Raw genomic sequence first — 17078 nt, forward strand, 5'->3', positions numbered from 1 at the left:
GTCGATGAACACAATCATGAACTTATCTAAATAATCCTTGAAAACCATTTTCATCATGTCCATAAAAGCTGATGGGGCATTGGTTAATCCAAAAGACATAACCATAAATTCATAGTGTCCATACCTCATGAGGAAAACAGTCTTTGGTATGTCCTCCTCTTTGATCCTTAACTGATAGTAACCTGACCGAAGATCTATCTTAGAAAACACTGTCTTTCCTTGCAGCTGGTCAAACAAATCATCAATCCTAGGCAGTGGGTACTTATTCCTAATGGTCAACTTGTTCAGCTCCCTGTAGTCAATACACATCCTAAGAGATCCATCCTTCTTCTTGACAAACAACACTGGAGCACCCCATGGCGAGAAACTTGGTCTGATGAACCCAAAATCCAATAACTCCCGCAACTGAATCTTCAACTCCTTCAACTCTACCGGAGCCATTCGATAAGGTGTCCTAGATACTGGCTCCGCTCCTGGTACCAACTCTATAACAAAATCAATCTCCTGCTGCGATGGCAGCCGTGGCAGATCTGCTGGAAATAAATCTGGAAACTCGCATACCAATCGGGTCTCCCCCGGTCCAACCGACACAACCTTAGAGGTATCCACAATACTCGCTAGGAATCCTATGAAACCTCCCTACATCAGGTCCCTAGCCTTCAATGCTGAAATCATAGGTACCCGCGGTCCACTAGCTGTTCCCACAAATACAAAGGGTACCTCCCCTTCTGGTTCAAAAGTCACCATCCTGCGCTTGCACTCAATTTTCGCCCCATACTTCGATAGCCAGTCCATCCCTAGGATTACATCAAAGTCATCCATCGCGAGTTCAATCAGATCAGCAAAAAATTCCCTACCATCTACCTCTACTGGTAAAGCTCTAATCCACCTCCTAGAGACTACCAGTTCCCCTGTCGGCAACAAAGCCTGAAAGCCCCTAGCATACAGAACACTAGGTCTATACAGCTGATCTATCACTCTAGCAGACACAAACGAATGGGTAGCTCCCGAATCAAACAATGCAGTATAAAAAGAACTAGCACTAGAGATCTGACCCGTCACAACTGAGGGGCTAGCTTTCGCCATCGTTTGAGTCAAAGTAAACACCCTGGCAGGAGCGAGACTATCGCCCTGATTTGGCTCCTCCTTCCTGGCTTGTGGGTTGTCCTTCTTTAGATGATTGGCACTCCCATAGACAAAGCAGGCCCTAATCCTGCACTCACCCCGATGTCGTCGTCTACACTAAGGACACACTGGAAAACTCCTCCAGTTGTCACTTCCGCCTTGACGGCCACTAGAACCACCAAGTGCCCTCCTATCTGAACTTGGAAGAACAAAGGGATCTAGGGCCTTCCTCTTTTGCTCACTGGAGCCACTACCCTAACTGGTTCCAATAAAAGGAGGCACTGTCCTCCTAGCATCACGCCTGACAGCGCTCTCTCTCCAAATCTAGTCCTCGGCCCCCTCAGCTGTAAGGGCCTTGTCTACAACCTGAGCGTAGGTAGTAGTCTCCGGATCCAAGGTGATCTTCACATCACGGGCGATCATAACATTCAATCCCCGTATGAACTTGTCTATTCTTGCCGCATCTGTCGGCACTAAATCTGGCACAAACTTTGCCAATCGGTCAAATTTCAGAGCATACTTTGTCACGGTCATCCGGTTCTGAGTCAGGTTGATAAACTTATCAACCTTCGCAGCTCGGACTGCAACACTATAATACTTCTCGTTGAAAATGTTCCTGAACTCTTCCCAGGTCATAACTATCACATTCCTCCTCTGAACCACTACATCCCACCAAATGCGGGCATCTTCTCTGAACATGTAGCTTGCACAAGCTACCATCTCGTTCCCCCCAACCCTCATAAAATCAAGAATAGAGGAAATCATATTCATCCACTGCTCTACCCGCAGTGGGTCTGGTCCACCCTCAAAGGTGGGAGGATGCTGTTTTCTGAACCTCTCATACAAAGGTTCCCACTTGTTCTCCACAAAAGGTTGGACTGACACTGGCGCCATAACCTGCTGAATTGGCAACCCTGTTGTAATGCCCCAAATTTCCTAATAAGGTTTAGGACCTTGATTAGGAGGCCGGGAGGGCCATAATTGATTTATTATGCTATTTAATGATTATATGCATGTTTATGTGAATTATATTATTATATGATGGTAAATGCATGCATATGGGTTCATTTTAATTATAAGGGCATTTTGATAATTTGGCCCGTTGAGGGCGTGATTGTGTATTTACATGCATGTGGGTGAATTATAAATAATACCACATTATATGTGGATTGGTTCGAGCCATTCGACATGAGACGATCATGGAATGCAAGTTTTCGGTCTAGTCATAACGGGATTAAGTTCGGGGCTCGGAGTGAGTCTTGGGGTAATTTGGTGATTAGAACGTTGCTGGGAATTAGAGGGTAACGGGATATGAATTATTGGTATTTGAGAATATTTAGAATAACGGGAATAGTAGGGTGTTAATTATAATTAACGAAATAGGCGGGAAATGGCGATTTTACCCTTGGGAGTCTTTAGAAGCCTTTATTTGACCTAGGGGCAATATGGTCATTTGGAAAAGGATATGTATCATTTAAAGGCTGTAGAAAATGTAAGAAAAACATAGCATAATCATCCTATCTCATCTCTCTCCCGTACCTCTCCTTCTATTTTTCTTCCTTTGTTTTTTTTTTAACTTCCTTTGAGGATCCAAGCTAGGAGAGCAAGGCTTGAGGGCTTAGGACCTTGGTTCAATCATTGAAAGGGATCTAAATCAAGCTTGAGGTAAGGAATTCAGCCATGAAAATCTTTGGTTTATACCTGTTTTTCTAGTAAGTTTTCAGTTGAGAATTTGAGGTGTTAGTTGTGAGAATTCATGGAAGTTTTGAGTTTGGTTGCTTGGGTTTTGATGAGGGTGTGTTTTAGATGAAGTTTCGGGGTTGAATTTGATGTTTTGATGATGTTTGGGATTGGTTTGGAGGTTTGGTTTTCAAGGGAAATCGCAGGGGAGAAGACCAGAATTTTCTCTGGTTTGCTGATGGCACCCCAGCGCCATTCCTGGCGCCCCAGCGCTAGGTAGGGCAGATTCTGGGCTTCTCTGACTTTGGGGAGCACCCCAGCGCCACTAGGCAGTGCCCCAGCACTAGTGCTTTTTCTAGCAACCTATTTTTAGGGCTCAGGATGACTTTTAAGGCTCGAGGGTTGGTTCCTTTACCCCGTTTGGGTAAATAAAGAGTCCCGAGAGTGCGGGATGGATCCCGGGAGTGAGGTTTTAGATTATAAACCTTTTTATGATTTATTTTATTGATGGGATTACATATTTGGCTATGACTAGGTGGCTGCTAAAGGATCAAAGGATTGATCGTTCTCAAGGGTCGTTCTGTTACTAATTCTTACTCGAACCCGAGGTAAGAAAACTGCACCCTGTGTATATGTGTCATGCACGGTTATTCTTGATGCATGTTGGATGTTTAAATGTAATGCATATGATGCATGAGAAACATGTGATTAGGGCATGCCGTAAATATTGAATATGAGGTTGTTCAGAGCTTGAGCCTTTATGTTTATGCATGATCCTAATTGTGCTAGTAATTATTAAGTAAGCATGTTGAATGCCTTGTATCTGGATATTTGACATATGATATATGTTTGGTGGCATTGCTTACTTGTGTATGGCACTGACTAGTCAGGGTCGGCACTGGTCGAGTATCACAGACCTAACAGCCGAGAACGACATAACTTCATGAAAGCAGGGCCGATTAAAAGATTAGATCTAATTGATATCAGCATTGAATGACTCTAAGGCATTAATGCTGGACCGACCCTAAGGTCGATGAATCTTATAAGCGCTTGACTAGTCTAAGCTAGTTACTCAGAGCCAGGGCCTAAGGCCTAGGTGACTGCTTGTCACATGGCAAGGGAACAGAGTTCCATGGCTATGACTCTATGGTCATGAGGAAGGTTATGTTGGTGACTAGTCATCATGCACCTATCCTGTTTAAGCTAGTGAAATGTTCACTTATCTATAAAGCTCCGGTGACCCTATCGTCACATGGCTATTGGGAATAAACCCACCTTAGTGACTATTACAACTGTCACTCTTCTATTTAGGGCTAAAAGCCCTGGATGATTATTATGATCATTGGTTGATGTGTTATACTCAACAATACGTGAATTCATTTGCCTGCTTGACTAGGGCTATATCTGCTAGGCGTGTGCCTTATGATTTGATGACATGTTATTACTGTTCATGAGCATATTGAGTTTTCTTGCTGGGCTTCGGCTCACGGGTGCTATGTGGTGCAGGTAACAGCAAAAGAAAGCTGGACCATCCTTGAGTTGAAGAGCTTAGGTGACGATGTGTACATATGCAGCTGCTCGACCACAACGACCGAGGTTTGAAGAGGTACTAGGGTTAAACCCTGTTTTGCCGCTTAGATTGGCTGGTTGTAAATATTTTCTTGTAATAGACCTTTAAATTATATTTTTGGGATCCCAATGTATACAGTAAACGTTCTAGTGAAACGTTACATCTTAACCAAAAAATTTAATCCCTAAACCGCTAATCATACTTAGATACACGATTTTGGCCAAATGACTCAATTAGCGAGTTTAGCACTGTTTACAAGGCACACCGTAACGGTCCCTGGGGTTTGTGGCGTTACACCTGCGACTTGTGGGGGCGCCTGTTGCCTCAACTGTCGAAGTTCTTCTTCTGTACGCTGCAATCTTGCTTCTATTTTGGCAAACATCTGTTGCCAATTTTTTGGGGCAGGTGGAGGGTCTTGGCCCTGGTTATCATCCTCGGCCCAACTGCCTCGGAGTCTAGATGATTGACAAGGAATCTCAACAAATATGCCTGCAATCAATGACGCCGCTCATCAGGCATGAAAACAACATCCAAAACCATCTCCCAATCACATTAGTCATCCATAAGCAACGATCCACATAACACACAAATAGCATATAGCACACAACGGTCCATGCCCTGACATCATGCATACATTACATCATTCATCATGCTCTATATGGAAAAAGCAGGCAAACAAAGCATTTAAGCAAATAATCAGACATACAATTCAATTATTACCAACCAACCCTGAGTCGAGCTTGCCACTAACAGCGAGAGTACATGTTCGGTCATTCTCCAGAAACCATAAACCTTGGCTCGCTCTAATACCAAGTTGTAACGCCCTACTGCCTTAGAGTCGTTACTAAGTGAGTTTAAAATGTGCAACTAACTCGCTAATCGAGGTTTTAGGACAAAAGTGTAATTAAATCATAATCAGAGTCATAAAATTGAGAACAAACCTTTCATTGGAAAAAAAACTATAAAACGTTTAACATTTGGGATCCCAAAAACATTGTTTTGAAATATTTGCAACTAAAAAATATAACCAGAGTCGACTAAATGACAAAATTCAAGTTTAGTACAATCATCTCCCAAAAACACCCCTGGTCGTGGCAGCCAGGCAGACCAGACATGTACGCGCCGCCCGCCACGCTCACCATACTCAAGGTTGATCGACTTTCCCCTTGCCTTTACCTGCATCATAGAGCACCCGTGAGCCAAAGCCCAGCAAGAAAACCCTCACAAGCAGATAATATATGCATATCAAACACTTAACATAAAATCAAGCTATCATCAGGTTATACACATACGGCCATGCCGCCCCAGGCACTTTACTAGGCCCTGGGTTCGCGGTCTATACCATAAAGATATCCAAGGTTCCTTTAGGGTCTCGCCCTGGCAACTCGCACTCCGCGTCCTAAACGCTGCTCCCGGCCCCTTGCTGTTCTCGGCCTCCGCCGTTCCCGGCCTTCACCATTCCTGGCCATCGTCGTTCCGTCATTTATATACACACATAATATAACTAAACAGATATTTAAACACATATAAATTCAATCAAAGGGCCACGCCCTGCAACACAGTCATATAGGGCCGAGCCCTACAACCTAATCATATAGGGTCGATCCCTGCAACACAAGCTCTATGGGAATAGTAGTTTTCTTATCTGTGTCCCGAGCTTTCCAAGCACCGATGTCCCGAGCATAGTTCCCTAGTCCGAGCCTCGCTGAAACCCTAGTCACAACACATTAAAATTTTCCACTCATCAAGTTCTTATCCATTAAATAGCTTTGGGTCATAATTCTAATCTCCGGAACGTCGAATTCTATCAATCCGGGAGATAAAATCCATCATGAGCCTTAACTATTGAATTCCCGAGCCTAAAACCTCTCTAGAACATAAAAAATGCACTAAGCGCCGCGGCCCTAGGGACTTATGCCATGGCCCCCAGCTCAACCCGAGGCCCTACCTCAAAATAGCCTAACGCGTCGTGTCACGGGCCGGATATTTGGGTACTCCAAGTAGACGGAACGTGTGGCACTTGCAGACACTTCAAGCTAGCAAGTCAGCCTACAACACACACCTGCAGGCAAACAAACTCAGTGGTTAGCCACATACACATCTCGGACATGCAATGGGCAATAATGAAGTATGAGCAAGCACAAAGCAAGTCATTCCTGGGAACGTCCACACAACACAAAGCACACAACAAGGTAAGTGGCATGCAATGGCCCAACGAAGATAACAAACAAGTAACACATAGGCAACAAAGGAGCATATAGGGGCAAGTATGGATAAACATCGTTTTATTAATATATAGCCTTGATAGGGCAAGGGAGTACACAACTTTGGTCCCTATCTGCTGATGGCCATGGTGCTTCCCTAAGTCACCAGGTCACCTCCCCCTAAGGAGCCTTCTAGGGATACAAGGTCTTCCCAGTAACATATATGATATTTGTCTGGGAGACATATGCATAATTACAAAACTGCCATTACCCTATCCCATGAGGTTGCTTGGTGCAAGACTTGACTAATGATCAAGCACCAAGGCATGCTCACTTAGAAAATGGCCCCATGTGGGTGTGCCAAAGGGGCAGCACGCCACACTCTCCCCCGCTCAATTCTTCGGCGTCCTCGATGAAGTAGCTTGTAGATCTTCAATCTTCTGCGTGAGCTTCTTCAAGTCTTCCACCCTCTCCCAGCTGATCTCATCGTCTGCAAGCCCCTTCCATTTTACCAGATACTCTTTATGCTTTTTACGGTCAGTGGTGACCGTCCTTTCTGCCAGGATTTCTTCAGGTTGACGCTTGCTCCTTGGCTGAATGATGACTCCACATCTGGTTGACTAGTTGCGCTCTGGATTTGCTGGATCTTCATGATACGTCTTCAAGTTGCTGACGTGAAGTTATGGGTGGCACCAATGTCGATCATCACGCTTTTGGCGGGCTTGTCGTTGATGGTGGCATCCACAAACATTATCCCTTTCTCTAGGGCCTTCTTCCCTTTTTCTCCATGTTTCTTGAGAGCATTCAATAGGCGGACAGCGCCCATGTGCGCATACTCTTCATCATCCTCTTCTCCTTCGCGCTATTCTTCTTGGCCAATGAGGGCATTCAATTTGCCCCTGTAAGGGCAAACTGCCGACTTATGTGGGCTTTTGCAGAGCCAACAAGCTAGCGGCTTCCTCCCTGCAGCATGATCTGTACTGCTGGAAGAACTGGACTCTGTTGTCCTCTTCTCTCCCCCACTCTTGCCTTGCCATGACTTCCCAGACTTCTTACTCCCAGCGCTACTTGAGTTGGTTGGAGGGGTAGCCTTTTTCGGCAGGCTGCTCTCCAGAGTGTAGTCTATTAAGCATTCAGCAGCAGCTTGAGCGGTGGCTAGGTCAGATACACGCTGTCTTTGAATTTCTTGCTTGGCCCACGGTTTCAATCCCTCGAGGAAGCAGAAGAGCCTGTCTACTTCGGACATGTCCTTTATATCGAGCATTAGTCCCGAAAACTTCTTCACATATTCTCGGACTGTCCTGACTTGTTTAAGCTCTCTCAACTGGCGTCGAGCCATGTAGGCGACATTTTCTGGCAGAAATTGTGTCTTTAATTCTCTCTTCAGGTCTACCCAAGATGTGATGGTGCACCTACCATTCTCTATGTCGTCATACTTTGTCCTCCACCACACCTTGGCATCCCCAAACAAGTACATGGTAGCCATGGCGACCTTTCCTTCTTCTGAATTGGCCCGCACGGCTCTAAAATAGAGTTCCATGTCAAAGAGGAAATTTTCCAAGTCCTTTGCGTCTCTGGCCCCGTTATTGGGCCTCGGCTCGGGCACTTTAACTCGACCATATTCCATACCTATCGGCCCTGTTGCAGGGGCATTCCCAAATGCTCGCATGGTTAGGTTTACCTTGGCAGTTAGCTCAGCCATTTCTTCTCTGAGCACGCCAACTGCCTCCCTGCAATCTTCCGTAGTGTCATTTATGGAAACTTGTTGTTCCTTCAGCATGCGCTCCACTGCCGCAATGCGCTCTTCCCATTGAGGGGAAACATAAGTACTTGTTGGAGTGTTTCTTTACTCCAACGCGATTATTCTGGATAGGAGAACATCATTTTCCTTCTCTAGCGCAGCTATGCGATTGCTTGCATCTGACAATCCAGAGTTATGACTTGTAGAGGAAAGATCCCTGACCCTTTCGTCCAGGCCTTCTAATTCCCCCACACACTTCTCAAGTGCTTCGATCCTCTGAGTGTTGCTCACCATTAGTGTGTTTTGCCAAGCTCTCTCTAACTTGGCTCTGATACCAACTGTCACGGGCCGTCTATTTGGGTACTCCAAGTAGACAGAACGTGCGGCACTTGCAGACATTTCAAGCTAGCAAGTAAGCCTACAACACACACCTGCAGGCAAACAAACTCAGTGGTTAGCCACATACACATCTCGAACATGCAATGGGCAATAATGAAGTATGAGCAAACACAAAGCAAGTCATTCCTGGGAACGTCCACACAACACAAAGCACACAACAAGGCAAGTGGCACGCAATGGCCCAACGAAGATAACAAACAAGTAACACATAGGCAACAAAGGAGCATACAGGGGCAAGTATGGATAAACTGTTATATTATTTTATAATATAATGTAATATTATATTATTTTATAATATAATGTTTTAGATTAAATAAATGTGACATAGAGTGTCACATATTGTAACATATAATAGAGAGTTACATTATTTGGATATATGTGAAAAATCCAAACATGTAACATATTTGGTGTTACAAATTCATCACAAATTTGTAACTCCCAAATATTACCCAATAATGTGTATATTATATGTTACACATTTGAGATTGGATTTCATAAAGCCATATGAGAAATGGCTGATAGAGATGTGATTTTAACTCCCATATTGTGTATGGAAGTTACAAAATCAAGTGGGAATAAATTGGAACGTTTTGGAAAAAACTCAAAAAATTGGTTGCTGAAACTGACCAAGGGCCGCGGCGCTTGAAACTAGCGCCGCGGCGCTAGTGGCTGACAGATTCATACTAAGTCGGTTTTTATCCAATTTTGAACGTTTCCAACAGCCAAGTAACTCCCAAATCTCTATTTTAATTCCATAAAACACCCAATTTATCATTGGTAACAGCCATGGGGGTTGGTGGAATTTGAAATTCAAAGGGTGTCTCTAAACTCTATAAATAGGAGCCTAATGCTCACTTGTAAGACACACCATTTCTATCCACTAGAGCACTTGGCTAGAAACACCTTGAGGCTTGATTATTCCAGAAAGCATTTCCAAAATCTGTGAGAGATCCCTTAGTGCTTGAGTTAGGGGGAAATAAGCTTTTGGACAAAGGTTTCAAACCTTGTTCAAGTTGGTGATCCCCAATACTCTTCACTTTGGTTGTGTGAGTGAGAGTTCTTTGTTCATTGTTCTTATTCTTGTTCTTTTATTATATTGCTTTTCTTTTCTTCTATTATTCACTCTTTTACATGTATCTTTTGTTTTAGAGTTGTAATCTCATCTATATCTTTTCATTATACTACTTCTAGTTTATTTGTATATTTTGTCTTAGAGTTGTATTTTCTATTTCTATCATCTTCTACCTCTTTCTCTATATTTACATGTACCTTTTGTCATAGAGTTGTAACACTTTTAATCAATCAATATTTATTTGTAATATATTGTCTAGAGTTGTAACATTATCTTACCATTTCCATTGAGGCAATATTATTTTTCCTAACATAAACATCGTTTTATTAATATATAGCCTTGATAGGGCAAGGGAGTACACAGCTTTGGTCCCTATCTACTGATGGCCATGGTGCTTCCCTAAGTCACCAGGTCACCTCCCCCTAAGGAGCCTTCTAGGGAACAAGGTCTTCCCAGTAACATATATGATTTTTGTCTGGGAGACATATGCATAATTACAAAACTGCCATTACCCTATCCCATGAGGTTGCTTGGTGCAAGACTTGACTAATGATCAAGCACCAAGGCATGCTCACTTACAAAATGGCCCCATGTGGGTGTGTCAAAGGGGCAGCACGCCACACTCTCCCCCACTCAATTCTTCGGCGTCCTCGACGAAGTAGCTTGTAGATCTTCAATCTTCTGCGTGAGCTTCCTCAAGTCTTCCGCCCCCTCCCAGCTGATCTCGTCATCTGCTAGCCCCTTCCATTTTACCAGATACTCTTTATGCTTTTTACGGTCAGTGGTGACCGTTCTTTCCGCCAGGATTTCTTCAGGTTGACGCTTGCTCCTTGGCTGAATGATGACTCCTCCTCTGGTTGACTGGTTGCGCTTTGGATTTGCTGGATCTTCATGATACGACTTCAAGTTGCTGACGTGAAGTTATGGGTGGCACCAGTGTTGATCATCACGCTTTTGGCGGACTTTTCGTTGATGGTGGCATCCACGAACATTAGCCCCTTCCCCAGGGCCTTCTTCCCTTTTTCGCCATGTTTCTTGAGAGCATTCAATAGGCAGACATCACCCATGTGCACGTACTCTTCATCCTCATCTTCTCCTTCGCCCTGTTCTTCTTGGCCAATGAGGGCATTCAATTTTCCCCTGTAAGGGCAAACTGCCGACTTATGTGGGCCTTTGCAGAGCCAACAAGCTAGCGGTTTCCTCCCTGCAGATTAGCTAGTGACTTATTAGCAAATTTGGGTCGTTACAAGCTGCTGGGTTGATTGGGCTGAAACTGGCGCGGGCCCGTGTGGAGATTAGCTGAAGGGGCCAGGCGGCTGGGTTGGAGGCACGGAAGCTTCAGGCGGATGGGCCTGGCTGGGTCTTGCTTTTTCAGTTTTGCCAATTCTTTCTTTTCCTTACTTTTTAGCACAAACATACAATAAATTCCCTACAAAATCAATATAAAATAAATCATAATAAAATATTTTCAACTATAAAATAAATCAAGTTAATTCTTTGAAAATATTAATTATAACTTAATTTATATTTAACATTTAAGTTCAATAATACAACATTTTTTTACCTCAGACTAAAGAATAATAATTCAACTAATTAACTACAATTTTTTACAACAAAATAATTATAAAAACACACAAAAATATAGAAAATCAAAATAAAACCAATAAATTCAAAATTACTTTAAAACTTAATAAATCAATTAAAAACTCAAGAATTAAGCAACAATTAGCACATAAAAAGTGGTAAAATAACTCTATTATGTAGAGTTATCACTTTCTCTACCTGCAACAGAAGACAATTGTGAGCCTAAAGCTCAGTAAGCAACGTAATGCATGCAGTGATAATGATTACCCAATGTCAATGGGCATGCACAACTTCTATTTAAATTTTGGGCCCCTTAATATTGTGCACACTATTTGATTAGGCCAATGCCTACAGGGCTTGTTACACATATAATATAAAATCTCACGAGTTCACCTCCAGCTAGCCATCACCACAGTATGGCGCATTAAAAACCTTATTCCATCGTTGCCCCGTCGGGCTCAAGAGTTAAGGCGTCCACACACTGTGGTATCAATACATATAACAATAACTTATATGGAGGAGAAATAAAAATGAGAACATGGCAAACAATATAATTGGTTCACTAAAACCTAGCCCAAATTATTGGGCTGCCACTATGAGCCTAACTATAGGCCTCCATTTACACTTACTTACACTCTCATTTGTCTTTTCAAAATAGTGGCACTGAACTTAAACTTCTTATTACAACTTACTTTTACGTTGCATAAAACTTGCTAAGGCATCACATAATTAATCATCATAATATCATGCATGGTCTTATATCATACAATAATTCACCATATCACTATTATGCCATGCATAAAAATTTATGATGAAGTGTCAATGTATGTTAATACCACTTACTCACAAAGTATTCATATAATGCATACTTTCACATAATATGTAATTATTGTGTTGCAGTTTAGTACTTTACTTACCTTGTGTCCAAAATATATTTCACCGTGTAACAAGTGGTTTCTTAGGTGTTGATGAGATTATCCTGGCAATGGCATGATTTTCACATCACCTCAAACATATGATTTTTCTTAAGATCTCTAATGACATATATAAAAACTTAGCGCATTGTTTTAATCCTTTAGAAAAATCTCAAAATCCTCATAATATCATAATCATGACCATGATAAATTTTAATAGTTAATTAGGTTACTATCATCCAATTTATAGAAATTCAATTTCATACCATAATGATGGCCGCAAAACATTGAACTATCATTTAAAATTATCCATAAAACATCATATCAAATTTCATATCCAAATCATGCCAAAAATCCTTAAGCCACTTAGATCGAGCGATAGATTTATCTCAGACACTTGGAGAAATTTTGACAAAGCTTCCCCTTAATCTTACCTATCCCCAAATATCAAAATTAATCAATAATCAACATCAACTAACCTGCCATAACCACATATCCAAAATACCAACATAATTCATCACAAAGTTATCATATAGCGATTTTGATAAAATTCTAATTTCCAAGATCATCACCGAAATTAAATGAGTCTCCACATATATTCAAACATATATAAACATATCTACCCTATTATAAACTCAATAAAATAACCAAAAAATCAGTTTGTACTCCAAGAACCACAAAAACCTCATAAAACACAAAATTTCACTTACCGAGCAACTTTTCGGTGAAAACAATCTCTTCTAGCTTTCCTAAACCTCAAACCACTTGGAAACCACCAAGAAATATCTTGAAAAAGATAAAACAACATAGATAAGCTCTCATCAAAATTTTAAAACGTGGTTTAACTTCAAAGTACAAGAACTTACCATAAAAAGGCCAAAACTAAGCTTAATCCACTTCTTTGGCTTTGATTTAGCTTGGATCTCCATAGAATCTCTTCAAGCCAGCCAAGAATTTTTTTTGGTTTTCTTTTCTCTCTGGTTTTCAGAGTCTTGGTCGTGGAAAGTGATAAGGTTGATGACAATCCTTTATTTTCAATGATTTGGCCTTATTGTATCAAAATTTGACACCTTTCACCTTATCATTTCACTTTTTGACTTATGAAAACCTTATCACTTCAATAATTTCGACTTAATCATCTGCTAGGCATATTCTCCTTCTGTGTGAAATACTCACACCAAACCTTAGATCCATATGAGTTCATACCCAATAGTTATACTTACTCGATTGAGCGTAGCGCACTTATGCTAAGCTCGTTTCGACTTTGCGTCAACACAACTGATTATGTATACCTCCCATCAAGACATGATCTAATGGTTCTAAAACCACTTTTATTTCATCAATGAGACTTTAATCATACCTCAATTATATTTGGTAAATCCACTAATACTCAATTTGTAATAACCCGGAATTTTTTTATTTATTTATTTTATGTAAAATTATTTGTGAATTAATTTTATTTAAGGGTAAAAGTAACAAATTAAAATAATAATCGGTGAATATTATTTTAATTGAGGAAATATGAGTTGATCACTTTAGACCATAGATTGGGGACCTAGATGTGAAATAAATATAAAATGAGAAATATTTATTTTACTTGCTAGATTTGGGTTGAGTAATTGTAGAAAAACCCTAGAATAATCTTAGAATTTTAATTTGGGCCACAAGCGAATTTTGAGAATTTTTTTAGAATTTTAGTATATGATTTTATGTGTTTGGACCCACATAAAATCACAGAATTATTTTAAACTATAGTTTTGTGATTTATTCATTAAGAATTCTATAAATAATTCAAGTGGAATTTTATGAGATTAAAGTCATGATTTTATGTTGAAATGACTCACATAAAATTATGTCTAACATAAGTTTAAACTAAAGTTGCATTGTTTGGGTGTTTAGACCATAGTTTGCATTTAACTATTTTAAGCTATGGTTTAATGCATTATTCTTTTGATAAATATAAATAACTTTCAGCACATGTTTTGTTTTGTGCTTCTTCATTTAGTCTCGGCCAAGCACAAAAATGGGAGGGAAAATTTTGAATGTTTAAGGGTGGTTATTAGAGATTGGTTGAGAGGGAGTTAGAGTCTTGTTTCTCTCATTGTTGCTTCAGCCATATTCGAAAGTGGGAGGGGAAACCGAGAGAGGGAAAAAGTGAAGAACACTTGGTGTTCTTGAGAAGTTTTGGGACCAAAATGGTAGTTGGTCCCAAAACTTTGGAATTTTGTCGCGAGGCTTGGGATTAGGTACCCCAAAGGCTAAGACCTGATTTTTGAGGGTCGGGGTTAGAAAATTTATTTAGGCAATATCCAAGTTTAATAATTTATGAGCAAGGCTCAGAAATTATTACTTAAGCTTCAAGAAAAGTCTAGGCTCGGGAATTAGCTCCAAAGTTTGGATTTGGTGGCTTAGAACTTACGAAATATTTTTAAACACTTAGAAAATATTTAGGATGTACAATATTACCCTTTTAAGTCTGAGGATCAAGAAGGGGGCTCAGGACTCGTGTTTTGACTCGGGTACCGAAAAATGGGATTTTAAGAAATAATTGGAGTTTTGACATGAAATTTCGGGCGTAGTCTAGGATAAAATTATTATTGGAAATAATAATTTTCTAAGTTGAGTTCGGGATTTTAAGAGGGGTATTATGGTCATTTTACCCTTAGGGCTCGAGTTTTGGCCAGGGTCGGGAATTTCAGTTTTTTATTTTAAATTCCCTTAAATATGTTGGAAATTTTAGTAAAGCATAAACTAAGGAATATTGTCCCAATATGATTATAGGGTCTAAACGCGATCAAAAATACTCACAAGGACATAATTCATCAAAGATAAGGACAAGAGGTACGGAAGTATACACCAAGAGTAACTTAGCTTGTAGTGATATTAGTGAATTATTTGCATGTTTGTACACTGCTAGTTAAATTCTAGTTGCTATATATGTGTATGATTATATGGTTGAATGTGCATAGTAGTACCCATCTGACGAGGTTGAATGTACTTTGTTCAGTAAAGTTATCGTGAATGCAATATGTGAGATATTTGTGTTTGCCAAGGGAAACCTTGTGAGGGTTAGCCCCATATAGTCGTACAATGGGGTTAGCCACCAAGCCAATAAAGCCATCGTGTTTAGCGAAGTGTACCCTTTAGTACGGGAGGTAAGTATTCTCTAGGCCATGGAGGCCACACAGGGATCATGACCCCATAGATAACTCAATGACTCAGTTATATCTTCATAGTATGATATGCAATACTTTGACTTGCATTAATGTTCTAGACCTGTTGTTCAGTTTACAGTTTCTAGTTATGCATTGCTATTATGCAAGGTTGCTTAGTTAGCAGAATTATAAGTTGTAGCTGGCTTCCTTACTAAGCGTTTTAGCTCATCAGTTACTCTGTGTGTGTAGGTAAAGGTAAAGCTTAAGGAGCGGTGCAATGAGCTGGAGGGGATTCTGTCTGAAGTATGCATACTATGAAACAACCGACCTGCAGGGTTGTCAGAGTTCTCTTAAATCTTACGCTAAGTCCAGTAACAGTTTATAAATTCTATGTTTACGGGTTTATTTAAAGAAGGTCCTATGGCCACAGACAATTTCTTAAAGTTACAATTAACAATGCTTTGTTTTTAAAATCTATGGGTTCCCATCCAAACACTATTTTATTTCAAAGTACTCTAATGTAAGATTTTTTCTAAAATTTGCTTTAAGTTTATTTAGTTCTTAATGTCCGATTCTTACCAAAGTTGACCGTAAGGGTCCAGTGGACCCCAGAAAGTCCTAGTCGAGTCTAGTTAAGAAAATTTGAGTCGTTACACAATTTTACGCCGAAATACTAGTAATCGACATTGTACTATTTTTCATCGCTTAACATCTTTTGTCTTCTATATCTCACTTTTCTCACTTGATTTCATGTCTTGTCCATATTTTTCATACTTTCTTATATCTTTAGCACATCAAACACCCATAAAAGACAACTTAAACGCCACAAGGTTAATAATATTGAACATACACATAGGCATCATATACACAACTTTTATACTTATACATGAAAACACTTATAAGAATATGCATATGCTCAAATTATACATATTTTATTATATGTAATGTAATGCAATGCAATCATGTGATTATTGGCTATATTATATCAAAATAATGTGGGTGATACAATCCTCCACACCTTATAAAAATTTCATCCTCGAAATTCTCTTACCCAAATGACTCTGGGTATTTGGATCTCATTTCATCTTCCTGTTCCCATGTCATTTCCTCAATATTTGAACTTCTCCACAAGACCTTAACCAGTGAAATCTTCTTATTTCTCAACTCTTCCTCTATTATGTCATGAATTTTCACAAATTTTTCTTCATATGTTAGGTCTTGTTCAACTTCTATTGGCTCGTAGTTTAGCACATGTGAAGGATCTTGAATGTATTTTCTCAATAATGATACATGAAAAACATCATGGACATTCGAAAATGGTGGCAGTAATGCTAGTCTATAGGCTACCTTTCCCACCTTTTCTAATACTTCAAAGGGTCCAATAAATCTCGGGCTTAACTTCCCTTTCTTTCCAAACATCATTGCTCCTTTCATAGAGGCAATTTTCAAAAATACCTTGTCCCCAATATTGAACTCCACATCTCTTCACTTTTGATTAGCATAACTCTTTTGTCTACTCTGAGCAGTTAACATTCTTTTTCTTATTTTCTCTACTTCTTCAGTTGTCCTTCTAACCAGATCTGGACCAAGATACTTTCTTTCTCCCATTTCATCCCAATGAATTGGTGACCTGC

The 17078-nt window shown here is 40.2% G+C and overlaps 1 protein-coding gene across 1 annotated transcript; it reads right to left on the bottom strand.

The window, feature by feature from the left end:
- Positions 1-16491: 16491 nt before the first annotated feature.
- LOC133831943 (uncharacterized) lies at positions 16492-16878 on the bottom strand. Its single transcript, XM_062262345.1, has one exon. The coding sequence runs from the start codon at positions 16876-16878 to the stop codon at positions 16492-16494; it is 387 nt and encodes a 128-aa protein (XP_062118329.1).
- Between the last annotated feature and the right edge of the window lie 200 nt (positions 16879-17078).

Source organism: Humulus lupulus, chromosome 4 (genome assembly GCF_963169125.1).
Source record: "Humulus lupulus chromosome 4, drHumLupu1.1, whole genome shotgun sequence".
NCBI lineage: Eukaryota > Viridiplantae > Streptophyta > Magnoliopsida > Rosales > Cannabaceae > Humulus > Humulus lupulus.